Source organism: Mastomys coucha, unplaced genomic scaffold (genome assembly GCF_008632895.1).
Source record: "Mastomys coucha isolate ucsf_1 unplaced genomic scaffold, UCSF_Mcou_1 pScaffold23, whole genome shotgun sequence".
NCBI lineage: Eukaryota > Metazoa > Chordata > Mammalia > Rodentia > Muridae > Mastomys > Mastomys coucha.
The window spans coordinates 26,577,964-26,601,796 of NW_022196906.1; the positions used below are offsets into that span (position 1 = coordinate 26,577,964).

At 44.1% G+C, this 23,833-nt stretch overlaps 1 protein-coding gene across 1 annotated transcript in view; it reads right to left on the minus strand.

The window, feature by feature from the left end:
- Nucleotides 1–22,093, minus strand: part of Fli1 (Fli-1 proto-oncogene, ETS transcription factor) — a 117,856-nt gene extending 95,763 nt beyond the window's left edge. Inside the window, exon 1 of the mRNA XM_031345641.1 lies at nt 21,633–22,093. Within this exon, the coding sequence (XP_031201501.1) occupies nt 21,633–21,650 (18 nt within the window). The 5' untranslated portion in view covers nt 21,651–22,093. The remainder of the gene's footprint in view (nt 1–21,632) is intronic.
- Between the last annotated feature and the right edge of the window lie 1,740 nt (nt 22,094–23,833).

A 23,833-nucleotide genomic window follows, 5' to 3' on the forward strand; every position in this document is an offset into this window, starting at 1 on the left:
TTGGAATTGCCGTCCCAAACTCTCAAGACTGTAAACTCCACAACCTTTGAAGTCTGGCAAGAAAGCCCAAGATCAGCTTCTCCCTTATTCCTGGGCTTCCGCACAGGCGGGCTTCTAGAAAACAGAGGTTGGAGAAAATGAAAGTCAATGCCAAATTCTAACCAGACAGAAGAATAACTGCTGCTCCCTACGGCCCCCACCCCCAGCTCTGGCATGATGGTCTGGGGAAGTAGTGGGCCCCTCTCCCGCTGTTGAAGATCTGTTTATTTTGCACTCCATAAAGGGAAACCAGGCCCTTTCTGACATTTTGGCTTGGAGGGGGCGGGGCAAGAAAAGGTCCTGAATTTAAAGTCAAAACCAGATCAACTTCTCTAAGTCTCCTGGAGCTTTTGCTATGACTCCTGAATCGCCTGCTTTTTCTACTCGATCAAGTATGAGCCTCTGTTTCTAACAGGCTGACTCTCAAGCCCTCTGCACACCATCAACCACAGTGACCTCTTTCTACCTCCCAACCATGCAAATGCTCCCCAGATGGCACTCCCGAGCAGCCTGGTGGTCCTTTCCTGACCCAATCTACCCCCAACCAACCTTGCCTTTTCTCTCATCCAGGGCTTATTCCCCAACCAAGCTCTCCTGGGTGGACAGTGGGTTCTTCTAAACAATAAACCAAAGAATTTCCTTTGTCCTGGAAATATGCCACTTGCCCTCCATGTTATCCTTATCAGCAGACCACAGTGTGTCGAGGGGAGGTCCCAGTGTCCCCAGAACACATGGGATATCAGTGCAAAATGTTTTCTTCACTTTTCCCCCCTGCCTTGAATTCAAAGCATGACCTTTACGGATGGAATTCAATCAGGTCATCTCTCAGATTCCCTAGTGGGAATCCAAGGGAAGTGGCACCCGCCAGGCCCATTGTTCCCACAGCAAGGAGGTAGAGACACTATTTTCTCACTAGATTATACAGCAGAATGAAGTGGGACAGGGATAGAGGAGGTAAAAAGACCCCCGTGATTGTGTAAGATGCTGTTGATAAGACAAAGGCAGGGGCCCGCCACACTCACAAAGCTTCCCTAGCAGCTTTTCAGCTCCAGTCCTTCGCCACGGATTTCACTACTTTTAGTGCAAATCATTTTCTACCTGGACAGGTATGAATACGGCTTTTCCTCCCTCCGTTAAACACCAGGAGAGCAATACTATTAAGAAAGGGGTGAAGGTATGTGGAAACAACAGAAGGCCAGGGGGATTACAAAAGTAAACCCCTGTGAATGTTAACACTCATGTATTCCGAGGCAGGAAAAATTAATGGCATACATTTCATCACGGAGCAACTCCAAGCTCTTATTCTGAGACGTTCAAACCATTTCACACATGTCGTGAGCAAAGACGTTGGGATCAGACAGACCCTACTAGCTGCAAACTCGTGAGTTTTTTTTTTTTTAACCTCAGCTCCTCTCAACGGGAAAGTGGGTATCATAAAGGAATCCATGCAGCCTGGATGAGAGAGAACACAGTGCTAAAAGGCTTCGCAGCACCATACCAACGTCAGTATCTATCCAAAACGCCAGCACCACACCAACGGCGGTGCCATCACCAGCAGCATTGCCGGGTCTTTCTATTAATGTTATTTTAAGTAATACTGAGGCAAAGGGCATGGAAATTCCAGGAAGAAAAAGCCAACGTCAGTCCTGTGCCTGTGCCTGCGCCTCTTTAGAGTCTTAGATCAGAGAGTTTCCTCTGAAATTCTAGTAGATGTGGAGATAGCATGCTTTGTGCTTGCTAAGAAGCTTTTTTTTTTTTTTTTTTTTGATCTTGCAAAATGCTTTTACTGCCATCTTCATTACGACATCACTTTGAGGTAAAAAAAAAAAATCATTGGTAGAATCTTCATGATCTGCAGTTGAGGAAACCTAAGGCAGGTGAGATCCAGGCCCCGTCAGAGAGTGTTTCTTATCAAAGTCTGTGAGTGAAGTTCTAGACCTCTGGCTGTCCAGGGAAAGGCCTGACTCTACCAGTGGGAAGTTACAGCAAGCTGGAGCAAGGCTAGCATTTTCCAAGGCAGAAAGAAGTCAGCTTTCAGGAATCATCCTATCCTTGAAGTACCTGGATGCACTGCGTGTCACAGGGGTAAGAACTGATAGCCTAAACAGTCACTTTATGGACTCAGCAAAGCTAGTCTGATAACACATCCAAGGATGATTGTCTTTTCATACTATTCTTCATTATACTCACTCTACTTGCCTTTATCGTATAAGTGGCAGAGAGGATGACTTTGTGGCCACACAGATGGTGCCTGGAAGGGCCATAGTTAGAATGACTAAGCTTCTGACACCGAATTTAGCAAGGCCCTGGAGTGACTTACCATGAGCGAAGCAGCCATTTCAGCTATCCACTCACTAGCAGAGACTTATCAAAAGTCTGTTCTCTTTCATGCATTCTCTCACTTATCACTCAGGGTTCAGCCTGAATGTTACTTCCTTAGGGAAGACCTTGACCTCTGAGACTAGGTTAGGTCCCTGTGGCAGACGCTCAGAGGCACTCCACAGTTCCCTTTTCACACAGAACTCTTTGGACTAAATACCTGCTTGCTCACCAACAGCCTCCCTTCTGCCACAACAGGAACTGCAGCTATCGGGTTTTTTTAACTCCTATACCTTGGTCCCTGGCACATGGAACTGTTCTGTCCATCCATGAACATATGTCATGTGCTGACTGTACAAAGTCTGAGCCCTCCAAGCCCAGAGAAAGCCTCGAAAACCAACATTCGGATCCTGAAAGCTGGGCGGCCCCTTCACCTCACGTAGCATGCGATCTGAAAGGAACTGAGGAAAAGTATTTTGAGGTGGGAGAAGTTGTGAAGGTTCACAGCTACAGAACTATTATCCATTCTACAATTAACCAGGATGAGACCGTTGGCCGCTGGGCACTCACTGTGGCCTGTGGGGGGCGTACATTTTATTCTTCCTGCAGCCTTGTTTAAGTATGAACCAGAACCACACTAGTCCACCACCCTAAAAACTGTTAGGTAGAGTTTAGACCTCAGGTGAACTTGACCTCATTTTCTTGGAAGGGGTTATCCATCTCAGTTTCAAATAACCCAACTCACAAGTCAATGTTAGAGATTCAGTGATGGATACAGAATTGAACTCCACAGTGATATATACCCAAAGATGTGCAGCAGAAAAGCCCACCGTATGGCTCATCATGAGAGAGAATTTACTAATGAGGCCAGATGTTCTCAGGAGAAGGATTTAGTGCTTATTCTAATTATGATTCCATAGCTATAGGAGGTACTGTATGTCATATGCTGATATCCACAGGACGAGGCATGAAGGCAATAGATAAATTGCTTTATGTTTTGAGATACTAAACATATACATCTTTGGAACTGACGAGCCACGAAACAAGAAGTTAAGAAAACATGCTCCGGAGGGAAATTGGCTTTCCTGGACCATCCAGCTAGTTACTTGCCCAATTAAGTTGCTTTATTCACATTTATAGCCAAGGAGAAACCATCTTACAAAGAGTTACAGAGATCTGGGAACTAAAGAAACAAACCATCTGTTAAGAGTATGGAGCCCTACGCAATAGGAAATCATATTTTCATGGTGGCATAAAGCAGAAAGCATTAGAGCTGAAAACAACCTTCAAAAGAATTTGGGTCCATGCCAGTATTTTCCAAAGAGGAAACCAAAGTCACCGTGTTGGATAAGGGCTACTCTTTGGCCAACTTTATTTTCCCAACAAGAGGGTATATATCAAAGGCCTATATTGTTCTCCAACAAATCTAGTACGCATTCAGCCATGATTTGTAAATATCCTTTTGTTCAATTTTTATTGCTTCCATTAGTAGAGAAGGGAAAAAATAAATATTATATTCTTAGTGGTCATCACAGGTTTGGTTGTTGAAACTGGATGTCTATATGCTCCAACCTCAGGCTAGCATGACAACCTATCAACCCTGAGCATTTTACCTCACTTTGGAATTCTCCACAGAGTAATGGAGGTAGTTGGGCATGGTGGTTCATGACTGTTAATAGGAGTTGTCGATAAAAGAACAAGGACTTCAAGGTCACCATTATTACATAGCATGGTTGAAGCCTGTCTAGGCTACAGGAGACTTTGTCTCAGAAAGAAAAACACAGCTAAAATGAAAGGATTAATGGAAGCATTGGCCTCCATGCACACAACAGAACCCATTCCTGACTCATGAAAAGAATGCATGTGAGTACATCCTTCCACCTCAGTCAAGACGTTCAGGTGATGGCTTTGGCCATAATTTTATTGGTATTATTTAAGATTTAATTTAATTGGATTAAAAGGTGCTTCCTCAAGTTGAGTTGGTGGCATATATCTGCAATTTCAGCACTGGACAGGCTGGGGCAAGACTTAGCCAACACTTCCAGGCTATCTTGGGCTCTGTGGCAAAAACTACTTTTGTCTCAAAAATACTCCTTTGCACTGGGGACATCTCACATCTCAACATCTTGGCTATTGCTATCACATTGAACAATGAAGACAGGACATTTTCTTTTTAAGCACAAGGCTCATTTGAACAACTATGATAAAGGCAATTGTCTTAATCTTCCCTAGCCTTGACCTCTGACATAGAGGAAAAAAGGCTTAGAAGAACTGATAAAGTTTCTCGAGTCTCTGCTTTTTTAAAAAAATGTATGGCTCATGCCTTTAATCCAAAAGCTCAGGAAGTAGGTGGCTCTCTGAGTTTGAGGCCAGCCTGGTCTATATAGCAAGTTCCAGGCCATCCAGGGCTACAAAGTAAGATTTCCTCCCAATCCATCTCCCTCTCATAAGGGGTGAATACACCAGCCATATCTCTAGGAAAGTTTCTTAACCATGAATAACTTAAAAGAGATGTGTTTCACCTTTCTGTAGCCCAAAAAATAGTATTGTGCCCTGTTTCAAGTTAACTACTAAATGCACCACCAGCCCCATGAACTTGTGTTTTGAATGCATATTTTCCCAGCTGGTTGTGATATTTGCAGAAGATAGGGAAACTTTAGGAGGTAGACTATGGGTCAAGTAGTTCACTAGGGACAGGTCTTCAAAAGCTAACATCCTATTTCTGGCTATGGAGTGTTTTTGGTTTCTTAGTACCCTGTGAAGTAAGGAGGCATCACCACACATCTCCAATGACAAGAACTCTCTGAAGCTACAGATCCAAGGAATTCTTTGCCCTTACAAGTCTATTCTGTCAAGTATTGGATCACTACCACACAGAACTAATAAATGCGCTCTCTTTACCTAAATAAAATATAGAGTTATCTAGAAAGACCAGAAAGCAATATGTATAGTTATTAGAATATTTCTAATTGTCTGCACACAACACGGGCCATGGTAAAGATTTAAGGTGTTGTGCTTGTCCGGAAACTGTCTACAAGCAAGCCTTACAAAAACAGTTGATACCAACAAATAGGTGAATTCTGAAAGGCTTCCCTTGGCTTCCATTTTGTGATATGGTTTTAAAAGTTGAAGTGTGTGTGTGTGTGTGTGTGTGTGTATGTGTTGGGGGTATTCACTAATATCTTTACCTTTGCTCTCAGGTTTCAGGAGCAAATGCAGAATATTCATTCAGTGAAGCATATAGATTTGGAGAATAGCCTCGTTTTGTTTTCTTAGAGAAAGATACAGCAGACGTGATCATTCAATAGTTGTAGCGTCGGACAGTTACAGAACATATTGTCTGAACAGCTCAAGCTCCAGCTCCAGGAATTTTTGAAGTCTCATTTCAGTTGGTTAGGAATAAAACCAAAGTATGTAGTCCACCCTACCTAGAAAAAGGACTCGAGAAGTTTTTTTCATCTTAGTCCTAAATACACACACAGCACTTGAAATGGAAACAGCTAGCTCCATTTTCCATGTCTTCATTCCGTTCATTCAGTCCAGATAGTATAGAGGCAAATGTCCTCCTCCTTCACACCAGTTCTACCACATCTGCATATTTGGTGGCTTAGTGCAACCCCAGGGCTGAGATACAACCTTCTAAATGTGCCAAGAAGGCAGTGAGATAAAGAAAACTCTCCCTGGGCTCATTAGGTGAGGGCTACTGTTTTTCTGACATTAACCCTACCAGACATCTATTTTCAAGGTGGACTGCTTCTTCTGCACACTGCTTCCTTCACTCCCTACGCTTAGTGATAGAATCAGAGTTGAAGACAGACAATGACAACCTTGCATGGGACCAAGAGAGTCAGCTCTGCTGCAGACACTCATCTCTCCAGAAGAGAAAGGTAAAGTCCGGAGCAGATGGGCTGTCATGTTAGCTTCCCTGTAAATTGACCATCATCTTGCCCAAGACATGAAAAAAAAAAGACCAAAAAGAATTAAGGTTGAGGAGACCCTGAAGTAACAGCAGAAGAGATGCCCCTGGTGAATGAAGTGAGGCACCCAGAAAGCATTTGGCCAGTCAAATGGGAATCTCAAAGCTACTCACCAGGGAATGCTGTGGAAAGGTCACAAGTTTTCTAGCAAGGATACACTGGCTCTAGAAAGGCGGACATAAACCTGAACACAATGGGTCTAAGTGGTGAAGGTTGGACGGAACATTTCTCTGATGGTCTTCACTCTTGTTTGTTTGACATAAGTCTCTTTATCAACAGCACAAGTCTGGAATTCCTGAGTCCACAGTCACATCCTGCCATCTCTTTATGCTTTTTACGTAAAATCCCATTGATTGAGTTGGGAGTTTCACAACCAAAACAATAGCCGGATACAAAGGAAGGAAGAGAGGAGTATGGGACATTTGATCTGTGGGGGGCATTGCTAGAAATGAAGCCTGGGTGGGCAAAGAGATACAAATAAGTGGCTAACTGGTCGATGTTACCAACTTCAACCATGTTTGGAAATCTTAGTTGAGGGGGGAAGCAACGTTTATTATTCTTTACATATAAGCACTGGTCAGGAGAAGAAGAAATTAAAGTAGTAATAATTTGCATGGCCCATTACACTTACAATGTGCTTTTTGTTTGTTTTATTTTATCTGTCTGTCTAACTATCTTCTTTTTTTCTTTTGAGATAAGACCTTGCTACGCAGCTTATCCTGGTCTGGAACATAGTTCTCCTGCCTCAGTTTCCCCAGTGCTGGGATTACTGATATATACTGCAATGCCCGGTATAAAGCTACGAAATACCTTTTTGTAGGGAAACATGCTTCTTTTTTGTCTGGTACTTAATAAGGCAAACGGGAAGCATTATGATAGCACTTATTATCATCATAATCACTCTTATTTCACAGTTAGGAAAGAAAAGTTAGTATCCACCATATGATCACACAACTGAAAACTGGTGGGACTGAATTAGACATTCAGGTTTAAAAGTTACAGATCTCTATCTCCTCTCTCTCTCTCTCTCTCTCTCTCTCTCTCTCTCTCTCTCTCTCTCTTTCTCTCTCTCTCTCTCCACTGTGTGTGTGTGTGAGTTCAGGACCCTGTTTCAGACAGGGTGACCTCTTATTTGCTGCTGTGTATGACAGGCTAAGCTGGCCTATAAGCTTCTGGGAACATTCATATCTCAGTCTTCCCCATCACTATAGGAATGTGGAGGTGACTGAGGCGCTCCTGTGTGTAACTTTATATGGAATCTGAGGCTTTGAGTTCAGGCCCTCACACTTGGATGGCAACTGCTTTGTCTCCCAGCCTCCAACTGCAAACTTCCACAAAGCCATTTTGCCACCACCGTGGTATCTGGCCAAACACTACCAACTTCACAAGGAATTTTCATCATCTTCATTAGGCAAGATGTGCTCCACATTGCATTGTGTGCACATGAAATTACATTTTCACACTTTAACTGACAGAGTAACAGCAGTGAGCTCCTCACAGTAAAGAGACATGGGCAGGTTCTCTCTCTGAAGAGTTCAACTGGGATTCTGAATCTGAAATGCTGCCTGGGTTATCCCCCAAATCCATGGTCCAGTGGTTATTCCAACTGCAGTTATTAATTAATGCTTTTGTTCAAGAAGGCCAAGCATGTCAGTAATACAGACTGTTAGTTACCAAGTCTACGGGGTAAGAAGTACATATTGCTAGTCTCAATTCTTTTGTGTGGATAGAAAAGATGAGGTTAAGAAAGACAGAATAGGATGCCCAATGCCACCTAGCTGGCCTAAGCAAGACCAGGCACAGAACTTGGATGCCCCAACCTGGGGCTCACTTTGGTTCTTTAGAGGGATAACACATACACTATGGACACGTCGCTGAGAACCGGTGGGCTAGTACAGAGATAGATCTACACAGGCTTGCTATCAAAGCTTCCAAGGACCAACAAGGAGGCGGCGAATGAGGCTTATGGTGATAACAGACCTCTAACTAACTCTGATTGGAAGGAATTAAAAACACTGTTAATCTCTCAAAAGAACCAGTCTACCTGTTCCCCCTCTGATGAGGCTGTCTACCCAAATAAATATTTGTGGGCTCTAGATGAATGATGCAGGAGAAACTCATGTGTCTTACACAATCCCCTTCTCCCTTCCAGAAAATATGAGCCTTGAGCCTCCACCAGATCTTATTGTTGGGAATCCACCTCTGCCCTTATTTTTCCAGTTCATCTCTGAGATGTTTTCTCTCTCTGCACTCCATAAATGCTCTTGTTTTGTGCATAGAAGAAGAAGAAAAAAACACTCCACTGTTTTCAATTATTTTATAACAATTAAGCATGCAAATGTGGGAGCAACATTTAATAAACTTCTATGGACATTTAGGAGGAAAGAAAGAATGAACCAACAAAAATCAGAATCATCAAAGGAGTCTTACAAAACCAGGATTTTGAGCCTTTAATTGAAAATGAATCAGAAACAGGCGTGTGAAATTTCCCATGAAATACACATAGGGTTTTAAAAAATTTTAGAGGGTGCTCTGGGAAGAGAAGACTCTGGGTCAAACCCAGTCCACACTGATGGGAAGAAAAAGATTAATTGCAGTGAATTCAAGCAGGGCCTCACTGTCCATGATGGCTGATCTAAAAGACGTTTTGGGGACAAGAGCAGGGAGAACAAGGAGGGATGCCCTGGTGGTTCCCTTACTACCATGAAGAACGGAACAATCTATACAGATCTGTGAATCTCCAGAAGGAACAGCTTAGCAACCCAGACCATCAAGCCCAAACCACAGGATCCATCCCCCAGAGCACTCTGGGAAAATGGTCTGCATGCCCATTTCCTGAAGCAGAGGAGCCAGCTAATCATTCTCTTCTGGAAAATGAAGGAAGTCCAGGTGTCCCAGAGGCCTTGGTACCCTATGGGGCTGTCCTGTGTTGTATTAAAGATCCTGTTTGAGTGACACTTTATTATGGGATCTGCGGGTTCCTTCTTTACAGTGTGTCAGGGCAAAAGGGAATTCTGTAAGAAAATTCTGTGGTCTTTTTCCAGAATACCTGATAGTAACAGGCCTGGGTACAAAGCTGGTGGCAGACTACAGTGTCAGAAAGCTAATAATACATATTGATGACTGTCACTTCCACTTGACATCACTAATCCTGGTTAACCAAGAAAACCAGATGCACACCCTTACCCACGCTTTTCATTCCAAATAGTATTTGAATTATTTTGTTCTTTGAAAAACACCTCTTTTGACCATTTTCTTCTAGAGCTGTTGACATTAGAGAACTGGACTAAAAGAACACACACTATCACTTAACCACAATGGATTACTCTTTTAGAGATGACCATGCCAAAGAGTAGCTTCCAGTGTTATTATTTTTCTATCCCAAATCAGTGGTGATTACAAACAAAGAGCCTTAGTAACATTATTGCTTAGCTGCTCAAGTGGCACATACAGAACATGTCCCTTCGGTTCCTTAGGTGGGCGATGACAATGGTCAGGAAAGAAGATGAAGGCTCAAAGTCCTTGTGAGTTGAGAAAGCCTTGGTGCCTTCGCTCTGGAAAACACATTTACTATGGGATATGTCCTTTGGGGCACATGGATTCTTCATCAATGCTGGTGGTATCCTTGCCCGCTTCTCTCCTCCTATGGCACTGAATGTTGAAACCTAATCTCTTTCTCTGTCTGTCTGTCTTTCTTTCTTTCTTTCTTCCTTCCTTCCTTCCTTTCTTTCTTTCTTTCTTTCATTCTTTCTTTCTTTCTTTCTTTCTTTCTTTTTTTCTTTTCTACCCAATGCCCTATTACTCTGTAAGAATTTGGAAGAATGGCATATTAAGTTGACTGTGTGTGGAGGTTGCTTGGAGAAGCATCCTAAACAGTCATACAAACAGATGCCTTAATTTTCTATTTTTTGAATGAAACCAAACTATAAACAGGATACACTCAAGTGGGTCACTGAGCCCTCAGAAACTCACACAGGTCTCCTTGCATGCTAACAGAATACTGGGGGAGGAAAAATGCAAGGGTGAGCATTTAGCCTCATGCATAGAGAACCAAAACTTGAAAATAATGGATCCTTCAGTGCTAAATTATGTTTGCTCCCAACAATCCTCAGAGCTATGGTTTTCTTTGTTCTACCAAAGGAAAAAGGAAATATATCAGGAAGCTGGGCCAGTCCACAGGAAGTCTCACTTGGGCTGATAAAAGGAACTGATGTGTAGTGGGTTGGGATGCAGTTATAAGTCAATCTGCCTTGAAATTACAAGAAATGCTGTTCAAGAGAAACTGGAGCCTGAGGTCAGCCTTGCTCGATCATTTCCTTTACCTGTGGCAGAACACTCATAACTGCCCAAATCCTTTCTCTTATTTAAAGTCTATGTGTAGTGTTGTGAACATATGAATGCAAGAGGAAGAAAAGAGGAGCAGGAGTTAAAGGAAGAGGGGACAAAGGTGAAAATAAAGGAGGCAGAAGAGGTAGCATTGTCAAGTAAAGGCATCTTCTTGTTCTTTGTTGAGTTACAGAACTGTATTTTGAATGACCTCTGTAGGTCATTATGGTGAAACAGAGCCTGTTAATTTCCCAGTCTACCTCTTGCCCACCTGTCAGTATACTTGCTAACAAAGCTGGGCTAGCTTTTTCCTGGATACACAGGGAAGGCTTAGGTCTTTATGCATAATTAGTGGTGGAATATGAACAATTTAATGAATGCAACCAGCACATGCTGTGCTCAGGAGTCATGGCAACTAGAAACAGCAAAATCTATGTATGTTTCACAAGCTGGGTTAGAGCTGAACCTTGTGATGCAGGCAGGAGGACTGCAATTTCTATGCCTGCCAAGGTCGAGTTGAGGTCCAATCTGAACAACTTTGCAAGACCCTGGCTAAAAACATATAGTAAATTAAAAAACAAACAAGCAAGCAAGCAAGAAACCTTCCTGTGAGAATTGCTCAGTGGTAAAGCACTTACCTAGGGCTTATGCACAGCCCAGGGATCAACTTCCAATACCAGTATACTAAAAAAGTGGGGAAGAGTTATGCTTTGAGTCTCAAACTACATGGACGCATGTGTGTCAATTTGGTGATTTTTTTTAATAGTGATAAGGCTCCACAAACTTTGGAGATAATAGGATTGGGTCTGATAATTGCCTCTTCCTTTCTTGAAGAAATTACTTAATTGCTTCAAAATGGAACAAAGACATATTTAGGATTGATATAAGGACCAAGGTAAATTTTTTTTAGATTTATTTATATTATAATTAAGTACACTATAGTTGTCTTCAGACAGCACTAGAAGAGGGCGTCAGATCTCATTATGGGTGGTTGTGAGCCACCATGTGGTTGCTGGGATTTGAACTCAGGACCTTCAGTAGAGCAGTCAGTGCTTTTACCTGCTGAGCCATCTCACCAGCCCAGTAAATGTATCTTAAGAGCCAGACATCAGTGCATAAAACATGATTAATAACTAGGTTTTTAAGTTTTTTCTTATGACTGTAATCATCCAAGTTTCTATACCCCTTAGATGGATGGTGAATAATGCATCCAGTCTTAGGTAAAGATTAGACCAAAAGAAGCCTTAGTTGGGCCACTGGGTCCAAACACATGGCCCATGATACTATTTCACACCGAATTGGGGCCTTCTGGGGCAGACCATATTTGCCCATAGCACTGCACCACTTCCTGTTTTAAGAAGCAGAAAGAAATAAAAAGCCTTCCAGAAAACTCATTAAGAGGCTCAACATTCTTTTTAGACATCAAATAAGTCCTCAAAATATTGTTTTCTTAAGAGTTAAGTGTAAATGAATAAAAACCAGACAAATTCAATTTCCCTTCAATTAAATAGGATTTTTTAAAAGTCCAGGGTAAAGGCTCTTGGAGCCAAATGTGTTTTGGTTTTTAAATTCGACTTGACTTTTAGAAAAGAGTCTAAGACCCTGGTGCACAGTTGGACCCTATTCTTAGATGGTGTCAACACACAGGGATCAGCACCATTGTACCATGAGTTGCCAGTGGAGACAACTGGGCTTCTAAAAGCTCACAAAGTACCTCCTAAGAGCTAACAAATGGCTGGTCTTAAGAGTCACCCAATAGCACAAGATCTTAGAGCAGCCACACTAGATAGAAAGAATGTCACAGAGTAGGAGTACACAACCTGGTCAGTATGAACTTAGGATTAGAAGAGAATGTTGTTATTGTAACTCAGTTTGCACATGGGATGGTTAAAGAGAGAAATGTCATGTGAGCAGCAGAAGCCAGGTGACTTGCCCAGGCTCTTGGTTGAGGTAGAGCCTGGGTCAGACTGGTATGTGACTCTGTGGCCACGTAATTTCTCAAAATGAGATCTCAAGTCTCTGGGATCCATGCGGTTTGATTAGAATGGTTTCAATAAATCTCTAACAGATCGTTTTAATTTTTGCTTCTTTTAAATTTTGAAAATAGTACATATTAATGATTAAAGAATAAGATATTCCCTGAATTTATGAAAGGTAGATGTCTGGTTTTCCTATTGAGAGGCACCTAGTTTTAACCACTAAATGTATGTATTTCTAGAAATTATTTGTACATAAATAATCATACCTACATTTGCCTAAATGTCTTCCATAAATGGACTACACAGTTTGGAATTTTTTTAATGTGATAATAATCCATCGAGAACTTTCTAAATTAGTGTTCTTAGGAATTATTTTATTCTATTAAACATTAGCATGGCATCTTCTTACATATATTTTCCGCAACTCTTTATCTAGTGCCTTACTGATGATTAAATTAAACCATTTTCATCTTTGCCATTACAAAAATGCTGCAATAAGCATCTTGCTCATGTCCTTAGTATCTGAATGAATACAGATAAGGACAAGTCCTTTCTAACATGGCACATTAATGAATCTTTTCATCTTTGTTGTCCTCTTAGGTCATGACGGGAAGAGTTCTACTCTTTTCACTTGAATATCTTTATGTATGCATAGGCTTGAGATTTTTAAGTTGATTATTCATTTGTATTTTTCTTTCCAGTATCCTTGTCCATTTCTCATCCAGTAGTCTTTTTCTTATTGATCTGTAAGTGGGTCATTGCACCTGATAGTAAAAGAAACCTTCTCCAAGCTTTCTCATTTATCTTTTCAGTTTGCATGTTTCTTTTTGTGGTACTGGCAGACAAACACAGCACCTTGGCCATGCTGCTCTGTTACTGAGTCACAAGGAAGCACCATCTTTTTTACTTCACTTGTTCTGTTTGTCTCCATGTTAATATACACATTGATGACCTGGAGGAAGAGAGATGATGGAGGAATTTCCTTGGCTCTGGACTTCCAAAACTGTAGACATACGGACTACTATCATCTAGGATGGGCTGTGGAGCACGACACTGTTGTAACCTTGGGGCACTATGCCTAATGTGTCATAACATTAGGCTATGTATAAATATTGCCCCCAAAAGAATATTGCCTTCTTTGGAATCGTGGATTAACAGAGCTCAAAATAAGGAAGTTGAGAAACTTGTACTCTCTAGAAATCTGAAAGAAAGAAAGAAAGAAAGAAAGAAAGAAAGAAAGAAAGAAAGAAGGAAAGAAAGAAGGAAAGAAAGAAAGAAGACATCTTATTCTCATTCACGGATGTGGACCATCTCTGGCACACTGTGCCTATTCAATTTGGGTGAATGAATAAATGAGTGAGTATGAATTAAAGGATAAATATCTAAATAAAAAATGACTCCATAGACATAAAAATTTCAATATGCTTAGAGGAGGATTCCAACAGAGTCAACATAAAGATGTCATAAAAGCTGAATAATCTACAATATCAAGCTGTTGTTTCATCCTTTGGCTGCATGAATGGTAGTGTACAATTACTTGCTTTCAGACTAGATGCCTTTCCACATAAAATCAATGAGTGCTTGCCTCTTCAGAATGAACAAGTCTGCTTCTGGACTGTTAGATTCCAGTAGACACGTGAAAACCACACATGTCTAGAAAAGCAGGGTTAAAGCTCCCTTGGCACCTTTAATTCAGGCTTCTCACATGTGTGCACTGAAATGTGACATAAGTCTTTCATGACCTTGGATGCTAAGCTCTGGCTGAGTAAATGGGCCTGCTCTTGGGAAATCATTCTACAGGATTCCAGTCTGTGTCTTCCTGGAGAGTTTGAAACCTTGTGGACTCTGAGATTTTGATCATAAAGTACATGGCAGTGTGTTGCTCCCTAAGATATGAAATGCCTTATAGACTTAAGGTGTGATTAATTTGGAAGCTGCTGTAAAGTTGGCCTGAACTACTGAAAGTGAGCTATACTCACTTTTAGACCTTCTGTCTCTAATCTAACAGGGATGAGGCACAAAAGTATCTGTGTCTTGGTTTGATCAGCTGAAATGTGAACGCTCATAAAGGAGACAACTGGCCCAACTCACACGAGAGCATGTCACACTTCTCTGAATTTCCATAGAAGTTTGGTTTGAGTCTCAGGGAAACAACCTTCCCTCCTGCATGGTCTCTTACTATCTGCTGACTCATTCTTAAAAAGAGCTGAAGTTGTCACCGAGGATAGACCTCCCAATTACAAACGTACCTCATGTTGAGATTCCTCAGAACACTGGTCAAAGAGTCATATTTGAAGGAGCATGTGGAATAATCAACATTTTAAAGCATTTTTCATAGTTTTGGGGATCAGACCCAGTCTTGTGCAGACTAGGCGCATGCTTAAACACTGAACTGAATTCACAGCCCTTGGCTCTTTGAAACTGGGTTTTGGCATGTGGCACAGCCTGACTTTGGCATCACTAAGTGTCCCAGACTGTCCTTGGGCTTGCGATACTCCTGTCCCTACATTTTAAGTGTTGGAAATGCAGGCATGTGCCTTGCTCTTGTGTAACCACATTTTATAACAGCAGAAGAAATGGAATTTTCCCTCCCTTGCTTGTGCCTACTTAGTAAGCAGTGTCGGGTGGACCTTTCTGTTTTCTCAAACTCATCTCTACTGTCTTGTCCTTTTGGCTCACCAGAAGCTTCTAGTAGCGTTTCTAATAAGCCACTGTCATCTCTATTGACTTAGCAGCAAGAGGACAATGGAAGAATAGTCACTAAGGAATTTGTATGGCTATGTAGACTACCATAAATTTAACCATCGATTATTTCTGACTATGTATTTTATAAGATCCAATTTTTATCACAATATTTAAGGAATTCTATAATCTACTTCTAGCTAATCTTTCCACTCTGTCTCCAATGCATTTCCTTTCCAAAGCCCTTGACCTTAGTATCACATGTAAGTCTATCCATACCTCAAGGCCAACTTCCAGATTCATTTACGTCAGGAGGCAGCATGACAGGTGTGTGCCGAAGAAGCAGGCATCCTGCAATCAGAAGGACTAGGCTTAAAAAGCCCAACTCTGCCACCTATTAGCTGTAATCTTGGGCAAGCAGCCTCACCAATCTGAACTTCCACTTATTCTGTGTGAAATGGAGCTGTGGCAGTATAAACTCCCATAGGTCTGCAGCAAGAGTGAATGCCAAGGGAACGAGGACTAAGAAACCATCCATGTAACTTTTCTTTAGCTCTTCTTTGGTGCGGTTCAGATCATTCTTTCCTTGCTCTGATGACACTTGATAAACCCCACTGGAATACATAGCTCATCTTCTAGTTGAGAATATAAGTCAGGTCATCAGGTCTGATGCTCAAGAGCAGCCAGACAGTTGTATCAATATGGTTTGTCAACATACAGTCTCCACTTCATACAGAAGACTGTTATTCTAGCAACTGCCTCATTTTAAAGATGCTAGGCCCAGGGGTAGCAGCATGGGGAGGGCACAGTGATCCCTTTTATTACCTCTGGAGAAACAATCTGAAGTGTATTACTATGTGACACTGCAGATATGAAAACAACAGAAAATGAAACAGGGTGTAGCCTTCTGCAGAGAAAAACACCTGCAGAACTTTGAGATGACCAAAAAAAATGTATTCTAGAGCAGCGTGGAGCATATTCCTGTAGTCCCGGCTCCCAGGAGGTGAAACGGGAAGTTCAGAAGTTTGTGATCATGCTTAAGTACATTGAGTTTGAGGCAAGCCAATGAGACACAGACTGCTTTTCCCAAACAAGCAAAAAGATGCTGGAGAGATGGCTCAGTGCGTAAAGCGCTTGCCACACAAGATTGGGGGCCTGAGTTTGAATGCCCAGAGTTACATGAAGCCAGACAGAAGTAACACAGGTCTCTATTCCCAGGGCTTCTGCTGGGAGATAGGAGGTCTAAAGAGGACATTCTTCAAAAGATCCTGAGCCAGCTAGACCCTGGCACACAGCAGCTGACAGCAAAGAGACCCTATCACAAACAAGGTGGAAAGTGAGTGCCAACATCCCAGGATATCCTGTTATCTCCATATGCCTATCCATGCTTACACACACACACACACACACACACACACACACACACACACACTGAACAAAAGATAGACAGGTTTTAAATTCATTCTTCAAAAATTCATGTTATTCACAACAAAAATACTCTAGGCCAACATTATACAGCCAATCATCTAGATGAACTAGAGCAGAGGATTTCCTAGTCTAAACCAGTAAATATAGATGGTTTAATCTGAAAACCTATATATCAAGCTTTAGGTTTACTGAGACTTTAGTTTGGGGATATTTTGTGAGGTTTAAGGTAGAATAAAGGGAAGTTTACTAACAGCAAAAACATTTTGCCAAGATTTTTGTCTTTATTTGTTTATGTGCTGGGAATTAGACTAATGCTACATTTCTAGGGGGAAAAGGGTTTGAGTTCAGCCAAACAGCTTCTAAAACCAATGCCAACTTAGTGCTCAACCTCAAACTAAAGAAGACATTGAAATTTTAAATCTTATTTAACGGGATTGTTACCAAAGGCCTTCTTGCTTCACTGTTTAGAAAACAGATCTATTAGTTCTGTCCCAATATATCTGAAAGTGTTTTACGTAAAGAGGCAAAACCTCATTTTTTTTACACCTGCCTGCCATCAGTAAAGGGGCCTGCTGGTTATTTAAGTAATGGTATATTTTGGATAGAAATTTTTGGTAATGGAAACTTTGTTTATGATTCATAGAGTCAAAGCAGATTTATTCTGGAAAATAGTTGTTTTCTAAACCTGTCTGAAAATTCTCTCTCTCTCTCTCTCTGTGTGTGTGTGTGTGTACAGATGTAATTCAAGAGAGTGAGTATATATTTGTCACTAAATTGCAGATGTGTCAGTAGTTTAAGGTGCCAGATGTTTCATGATTTCTCTTTTAAAGCTCTCTTTCTGCAGTATTCTATAATTTTACATGATGTGATATGTGACATCTTCACGTTAGAGTAGTAAGAGCATTACTCTATTTCCTAGGACCTCTGAATTGTCACTTTTTTTCTTCTGTGATCATGAACTTTGTATTCAGCATGCTGAACCTTGATTTCCCCATAGGTGAAACAAGAGCATCAGGCTAATAAATAGTCTCTACAGCTTTAAAAATGCACACCTATGAATTTGAATAATATGAGGAGAAAGCTTTTGAGTGACAACAGTTCACTTGGAAGCCACTTTAGAAAGCAATCATGTGGTCTTGGGGAGAGACAAAATGACCATCTTGTGAATTTAGGTGACATGCTCTCCAGGGGGACAGAAGCAAGGTTACCCCGATTCTTCTTCTCTCTTGACCGCTTTTTCCCACAGCTCCTTCCCAATTTCTCTGCCCCAAGAGCAGCAGCCTACCCTCTCTCTGGCATATGGCTCCCCTCTGGTTCACAGAGGGTGCTTCCCTCTCTCCTCTACCATCCTTTAGTGCTTGTTTAGAAGTGCCTCTACTCAGGTTCCTATGCACTTTATTAGCAGTGCCTTTCCTGCTGGTACAGTATCATGTGTAAGCACTAGTCTCTATGCGCATCCATCACTAGACTTTCAACTGCTGATCATCCCACATACACAAAACAGAGCCTTAGAACACAAGAGGTACACCACAAATATACACCAAAGTCATGAAATAGGCAGAATGTTAAACTCAGACCCACACGTTCTATTACTGTAAGCAACAAATCTCTATAAGTACTAAGGCAAGATGAAGCTCAACGAATGTGCATCCACCTAAAGCAACAGATCTTATCTCACCCTCCCTCACTATGATTTATCTAAAGAAGCTGCTTTTTAGACCTACTTTACAGATGAGAAAACTGAGACCCAGGAGCTAAGAGCCTTGCCATGACCCACACAGTAAGTGGAGAAACGAGCATGAAGCTAGGTTTTCGCCCAGGCCTTCCTCTCTTTCCGTATTTCCCGGGCTCACACTCATGTCTAACTCTTCTCTGGTTGATTCCCAATCTTTGACTGTGCACTTTACATTCGGAGTTCTACAGATGGCATCAATCTGATCAAAGGAAACCTGCCTAGAACTAAGAAGCAGTTTGAAACCAGGTCATTTCTTCAAGCAGCAAGCAGTGTCACGTGCTTTCCAGCACTGATAATATCACTGTGGGGAGCAGGGGTGGGGTAGGGTGTTGTTTAATATGGCAGATTAACTTGTCTCTAGCTAAAGAAGAGCAAACAAACCAAACCAAGGCTTTCCCTATGAGTTCTCCCAACAGACATTCTCAGAAAAGCAGAGAACATAATTTGGAAAGGCAGCCATGACTGGACACTTACAACCCCAAAGTGTTCTGTGAATGCTAAACAAAACAGGGGGCTACTGTAAAGAAAGTCAGACTTCCCTGGCATCCTGGACCATGTACATCCTGGGCACCAAGACCCACAGGTATTTTCAAATTTTGTGATTGAGGAAGATGCATTGAATGCAGGTGCATTAAATCAAATCACAGAATCACTCAGTGCTGGTTGTTCCTGGCTGTTCAAACTGGCAAGCTAAATACTCTAAGTCTGTATCTACAGATTACATTCGATTTATAGTGTCCTCTGACATTTGTCCATGGAAGGCAGGATAGTGGTTTAGTATATAAGCAACTGGAAAGACCAGTATAAAGTAGTTCCGTGGGACTTTTATGAAGATTATGAAGGTCAAGGATGTTTAGTAGTTGTAAATTCATATAGTAAGATCAGAAGTTGGTTGACATTCCTTCCAATTCAGTGTCTTTCAGTATCTACCCCAAGCATGGAATTGAACCATCATGTAAGTGAGGTCTAGGATCCCCCAAATCAGAACGTCACATATAAACAGGAACCTGTGGCTTCTACATAGCTAAAAGGCTAAAGGATACACTAAAGACTCAATCTTCCAGAACCTTTGGTGTTCAGAAGAGAGCTTGAAAAGCCATTGATCTATAGATAGCCTTGGAGTTAAGTCTTCCAGGAAGTGAGAAACAAGGTGTTCCTTGGGAGGTTTGGGGGGGGGGTGCTCATGAGCTCCTTTATTCATCCTAAAAGAGCCCTGACTCCCATCTTCAGTATGTAGTGGCAACCTCCTGGTCTAAGGTTGCTCTTGATGCCTGTCATGCCCATCCCAATGTGCACAGTGTGGGGTTAACACATCCTGGGTACAGACCACAGCTTCCTCCAGGGCTCAGGGTCTGTGCTGAGAGGTCTGAACACTGCACAGATATTGCTTCACATCTTCTCAGAGTGTCCACATTAAGCCTCTGGAGCCATATTACCACCCTTCTGGATCAGAGGGGAGGTTTTGGGGGGTGAGTAGAAAATGCTCTGAATGGGGATGTGAAGATTTTAGGAGGACCATCTGGTTACTGAGCCTGGGGGATGTAGGCACTTGCATGAACACACCAACAGGAAGCAGAGAAGCAGGGCCCACTGACCTTCACTGTCAGGTCTCTAGAGCACACCTCTCAGAACCTTCTCAAGTCAAGTTTGATAAACCTGTGGCTAGGTGATTGTGTTAAAAACCCCATTACAATCGGTTATCTCATCTCTGTCTTTAAGTTCCTTCAGTTGGTGCCTTTTACTTCAGTCAGCATGTTTCAGAGAGGGAGGGAGAGAGAAGGAGGGAGGGAGGGAAAGAGGGAGGGAGGGAGGGAGGGAGAGACAGACAGAGACAGAGACAGAGAGAGAAGGAGGAGGAGGAGGAGGAGGAGGAGGAGAGAGAGAGAGACTCTTAGAAAATAAAAATACTCTGACCCCACCCAGAAGATAAAAATCTGTTGAATTCTCTAAAGCCAACACCTTAACCTCCACTTCATCAAGCCATGAGTAGGAAGTGGATTCCTCTGGGTTCTGGATAATGGGGCTCTGCTAGTCCCCACCTCACCAGCCTGATAGTTTTTCCAGAGCAATTCCTGCTTGATGTGCAGCCTTGAAACTAACAGGCTGCTCTCATTCATTCTCCTAAGTCCTCCTAGGCTAGTCACGTTAGGGGGTGTCCCTCCTCTCTGCTCCTGGCCCTACTTCCCTCTTTCAGAGGGAGCACTCAGCCTTTCTGAAGGTGACAGGGAACCCAGACTCACGGGTCTGCTGGGCTGCACTTTGCAACCTAGACCCAAGCTGGGCCAGCGAATATGGGGGCTGGGGGTGGAATCGGCAAGCCCCAGGCCTTGGGCTCAGAACCAGCCACCTGCAAGGCAGACGGCTGTGAAGGAGTTTAATTCTTACTGAGAGGACAGCTCCTGGATCCTTTGCTCTAAAGCTGGCGCACGCACAGTGTGCGGGGATCTGAGGCACAGAGGAGCTGGAGAGCCAGGAGATTTATTCCTAGCCGGAGGAACAGCGAGGCGGGCCCGTTAGCTCCGGGCAGCCAGCGTCCGCAAAATCGTTGGGCAGCAGCAGTGAGAAGGGGGGGAAGAGAAACCGGTCGGGCTGACATGTAAACAGGGGCTTCCATCTGGACCCGCCGGCTCAGCCGGATCCTCAGACACCCTCCCTTGCACCCTTCCCCTCCCGCAACTAATCCTCCAATTGGCCCCGGGGATCGGGGGACCCTAGCCGGCGGCGAACGCTGCTCCTGCCCGCGCTGATCTCGGCCTCTGGCGTGAGGAAGCTGGCCGCCAGACTAGTGCCTGGCGCCGGGGCCAGGTCGTCTGGGTGCCGGGTGGGAACCGACCAGGCAATCTCCCGCCCGAGACTCTGGTCCGCGCCCAGGGTCCCCAGGTTTCAGCTGCCGGGTCTCGCAGCCCCTCCGGCGGCTCAGTGGGAGCCTGCAGGATTCCACGGTGGCGCAAGGAGTGAGGGGTAGATCGCCCTGGGCGGGAAGGCTGGCCGGCCTCTTCGGAACCGGGGACTCGCCACCCGAAGGAGACGGCGCGAAGCCGGGGCGCGGAAGGAAGGGAGAGCGGCCACGTCTTCCGGGACCCCGGCGCCCAGCCCTCCCGCCGCCCCGGTCGGCCCTCACCCCGCGCCCATTGCCCTGCCGCTTACCTTAATAGTCCCGTCCATTTGGCCAAGTCTGCAGCCGAGCCCCCCAATATTCCACACATTGACCCGGTTACAGCCTGACCTCGTAGCCCCTTCAGATTAGCCCGGCGCGGCCTCTTTGGCGCCCTGGGCCCTCTCTGAGTGCCCCCTGCGAGCGCCCTGCCCTCGCTCCCCTGTGCACGTTTGTTGTTGTAGCGGATCGAAAAAGAGACAGTTAACCGGATGAAACTTTTTTTCAGCTAATTTTGGGAAGTGACTTCACTTTGCGATCGGGGAGGAAGTCCTATCTCTCTCTCTCTCTCTCTCTCTCTCTCTCTCTCTCTCTCTCTCTCTCTCTCTCTCGTCTCGCCCTCTCCTCTCTGCTCTCTCTTGTCTTCCCTCCCCCACACCCCCTCTTCCTCTCCTCGCCCTGCTTTTCGCATCACTCGCTATATAAATATACGCGAGATGCCCAGATACTTTCATGCACTGCGCACACAGGATACTTGCTCCTGGGAGATAAGAGCTGGCCAGGAACAATGACGGGGTCCACGCCCAGCATCCGCTCCCTGATTCCTGAAGTCTGCAACTCCCCCATCACCTTCCCCCCAAATCCAAAGCCAACTGCCTCTGGCCTCTTTCCTTTCCCTTGGGCCTTTGGCCGAAGGTGGCCCTCCTGACTCATTCACTTTCCGTTTCTTCCCACAGATACATTCATTAATGCTTTTTCCAGCCGGAGTCAAACTTTTTTGGGGATGAGAGGAAGAAGGCGGGAGAGTTTGCTAGGACAGGGGATAACCTGGCGATGCTGACCGCCAGAGGAGATTCGGATGCAGATCAAAGCAAACCTACTGTTTTTAAAAAGGAAGGAAGGAAGGAAAGAAGGAAGGAAGGAAGGAGGAAAAAGAAAGAAAGAAGGAAAGGAAGGAAGGAAGGAAGAAAGAAAGAAAGAAAACCCGAAGGGACTTTTTGCATCCAAACGCTGGTCTCCGGAGCGGCTCCACGCGAATTCTGGGTCCCGTGGAGCTGACCTGTCAAGGGTGGGACTCAATACCTCAAGCATTGTTAGCAGAGAGGTGCCTATGCATTGGCGCGCCTCGACTCTGGGCTCCGACAACCCGCTAAGGAGGTAGATCAGCCGCAACCTAGGCTTCTTGGTAAATCCTCTCACCTATCCGGACCCGACGGCCCAGGTCATTCAATACAGTCGCAGATCCCAAGGAACTGACAGAAGGGCGAGCTTGCCCTCCTTACTACGCAGCAGGACCCTGGAGCGCGGCAAGCCACGACTCAGCACAGACCCCACCTTGGATGAGAACAGACCATCTAAGGGTCCAAGCTAGGGACGCTTTACCGGCTCGGTTCTCTCTGCTATCCCCCGCCTCCCCTGCTGGACCCCGGAGCACTCTAGTTAAGGCTTTTCTGGGGTCCCGGCACTCGCGGCCTGACTCCCATCACCCAGACTTCGAAAACAGGTTACCTTTTCCACGCTCTTCAGGCCACGCTGTGGACTTTCTCACTATTATTTAAGAGTCCTCCCGGGAAAAGAGGGGAAAAATCCAGAGCAGATCCGAATAAATTGGAAAGAAAAAAATCAAAAGGGTGTCCACGGCGGCAAAAAGGTGACTTATTAATTCTTTATTTCTTCAGGAGCAATTGCGCTCGCTCGCCTCCCTCCCTCCCCCTCCCCCCTATCCAAATTAGTCTCATCAATTCAGCTCCAATTTGGGGTTCGAATACAGACACGGGTCTGAACGTGACCAGACCTGGAGTGGCGGTGCAGCCTGCCAGCAATTGAGACTCGGTTTACTGTGGGGGGTGGGGTGGGGGCCGGGCCCACTCCCCCTCCTCCTGTCTGCTTCTCAATCCAGGGGTCTGCTCCGAGGCTCCCCTGGGACCGCCACATCTGGTTACCGCTAGCGGGGTCAGTCCCCCCCTTTGCCTGGGGCCACCAGTTCTGGAGTTCAATTAAAAGAAATCAGCCTTAACCCTTTCCTGCCTGCGGCCGGGCTGCCCGCCCTCTTGCTCTTCCCTTCAGCGTTTCCACATGCTTTCCAGAGAGGAAAGAGGTTAAAGGGAAAGGAAGAATGAATTACATCCTTTCAAACCCCAAATTGTTTCCTTTTCAGCCCAGACTCTACAGACATTCAAACGACAACGTAGCTTTCAGGAGGGTGCACCCAAGCTATATTGTGCCTCTTTCAATCCGAAAGGAGTGTTTATTT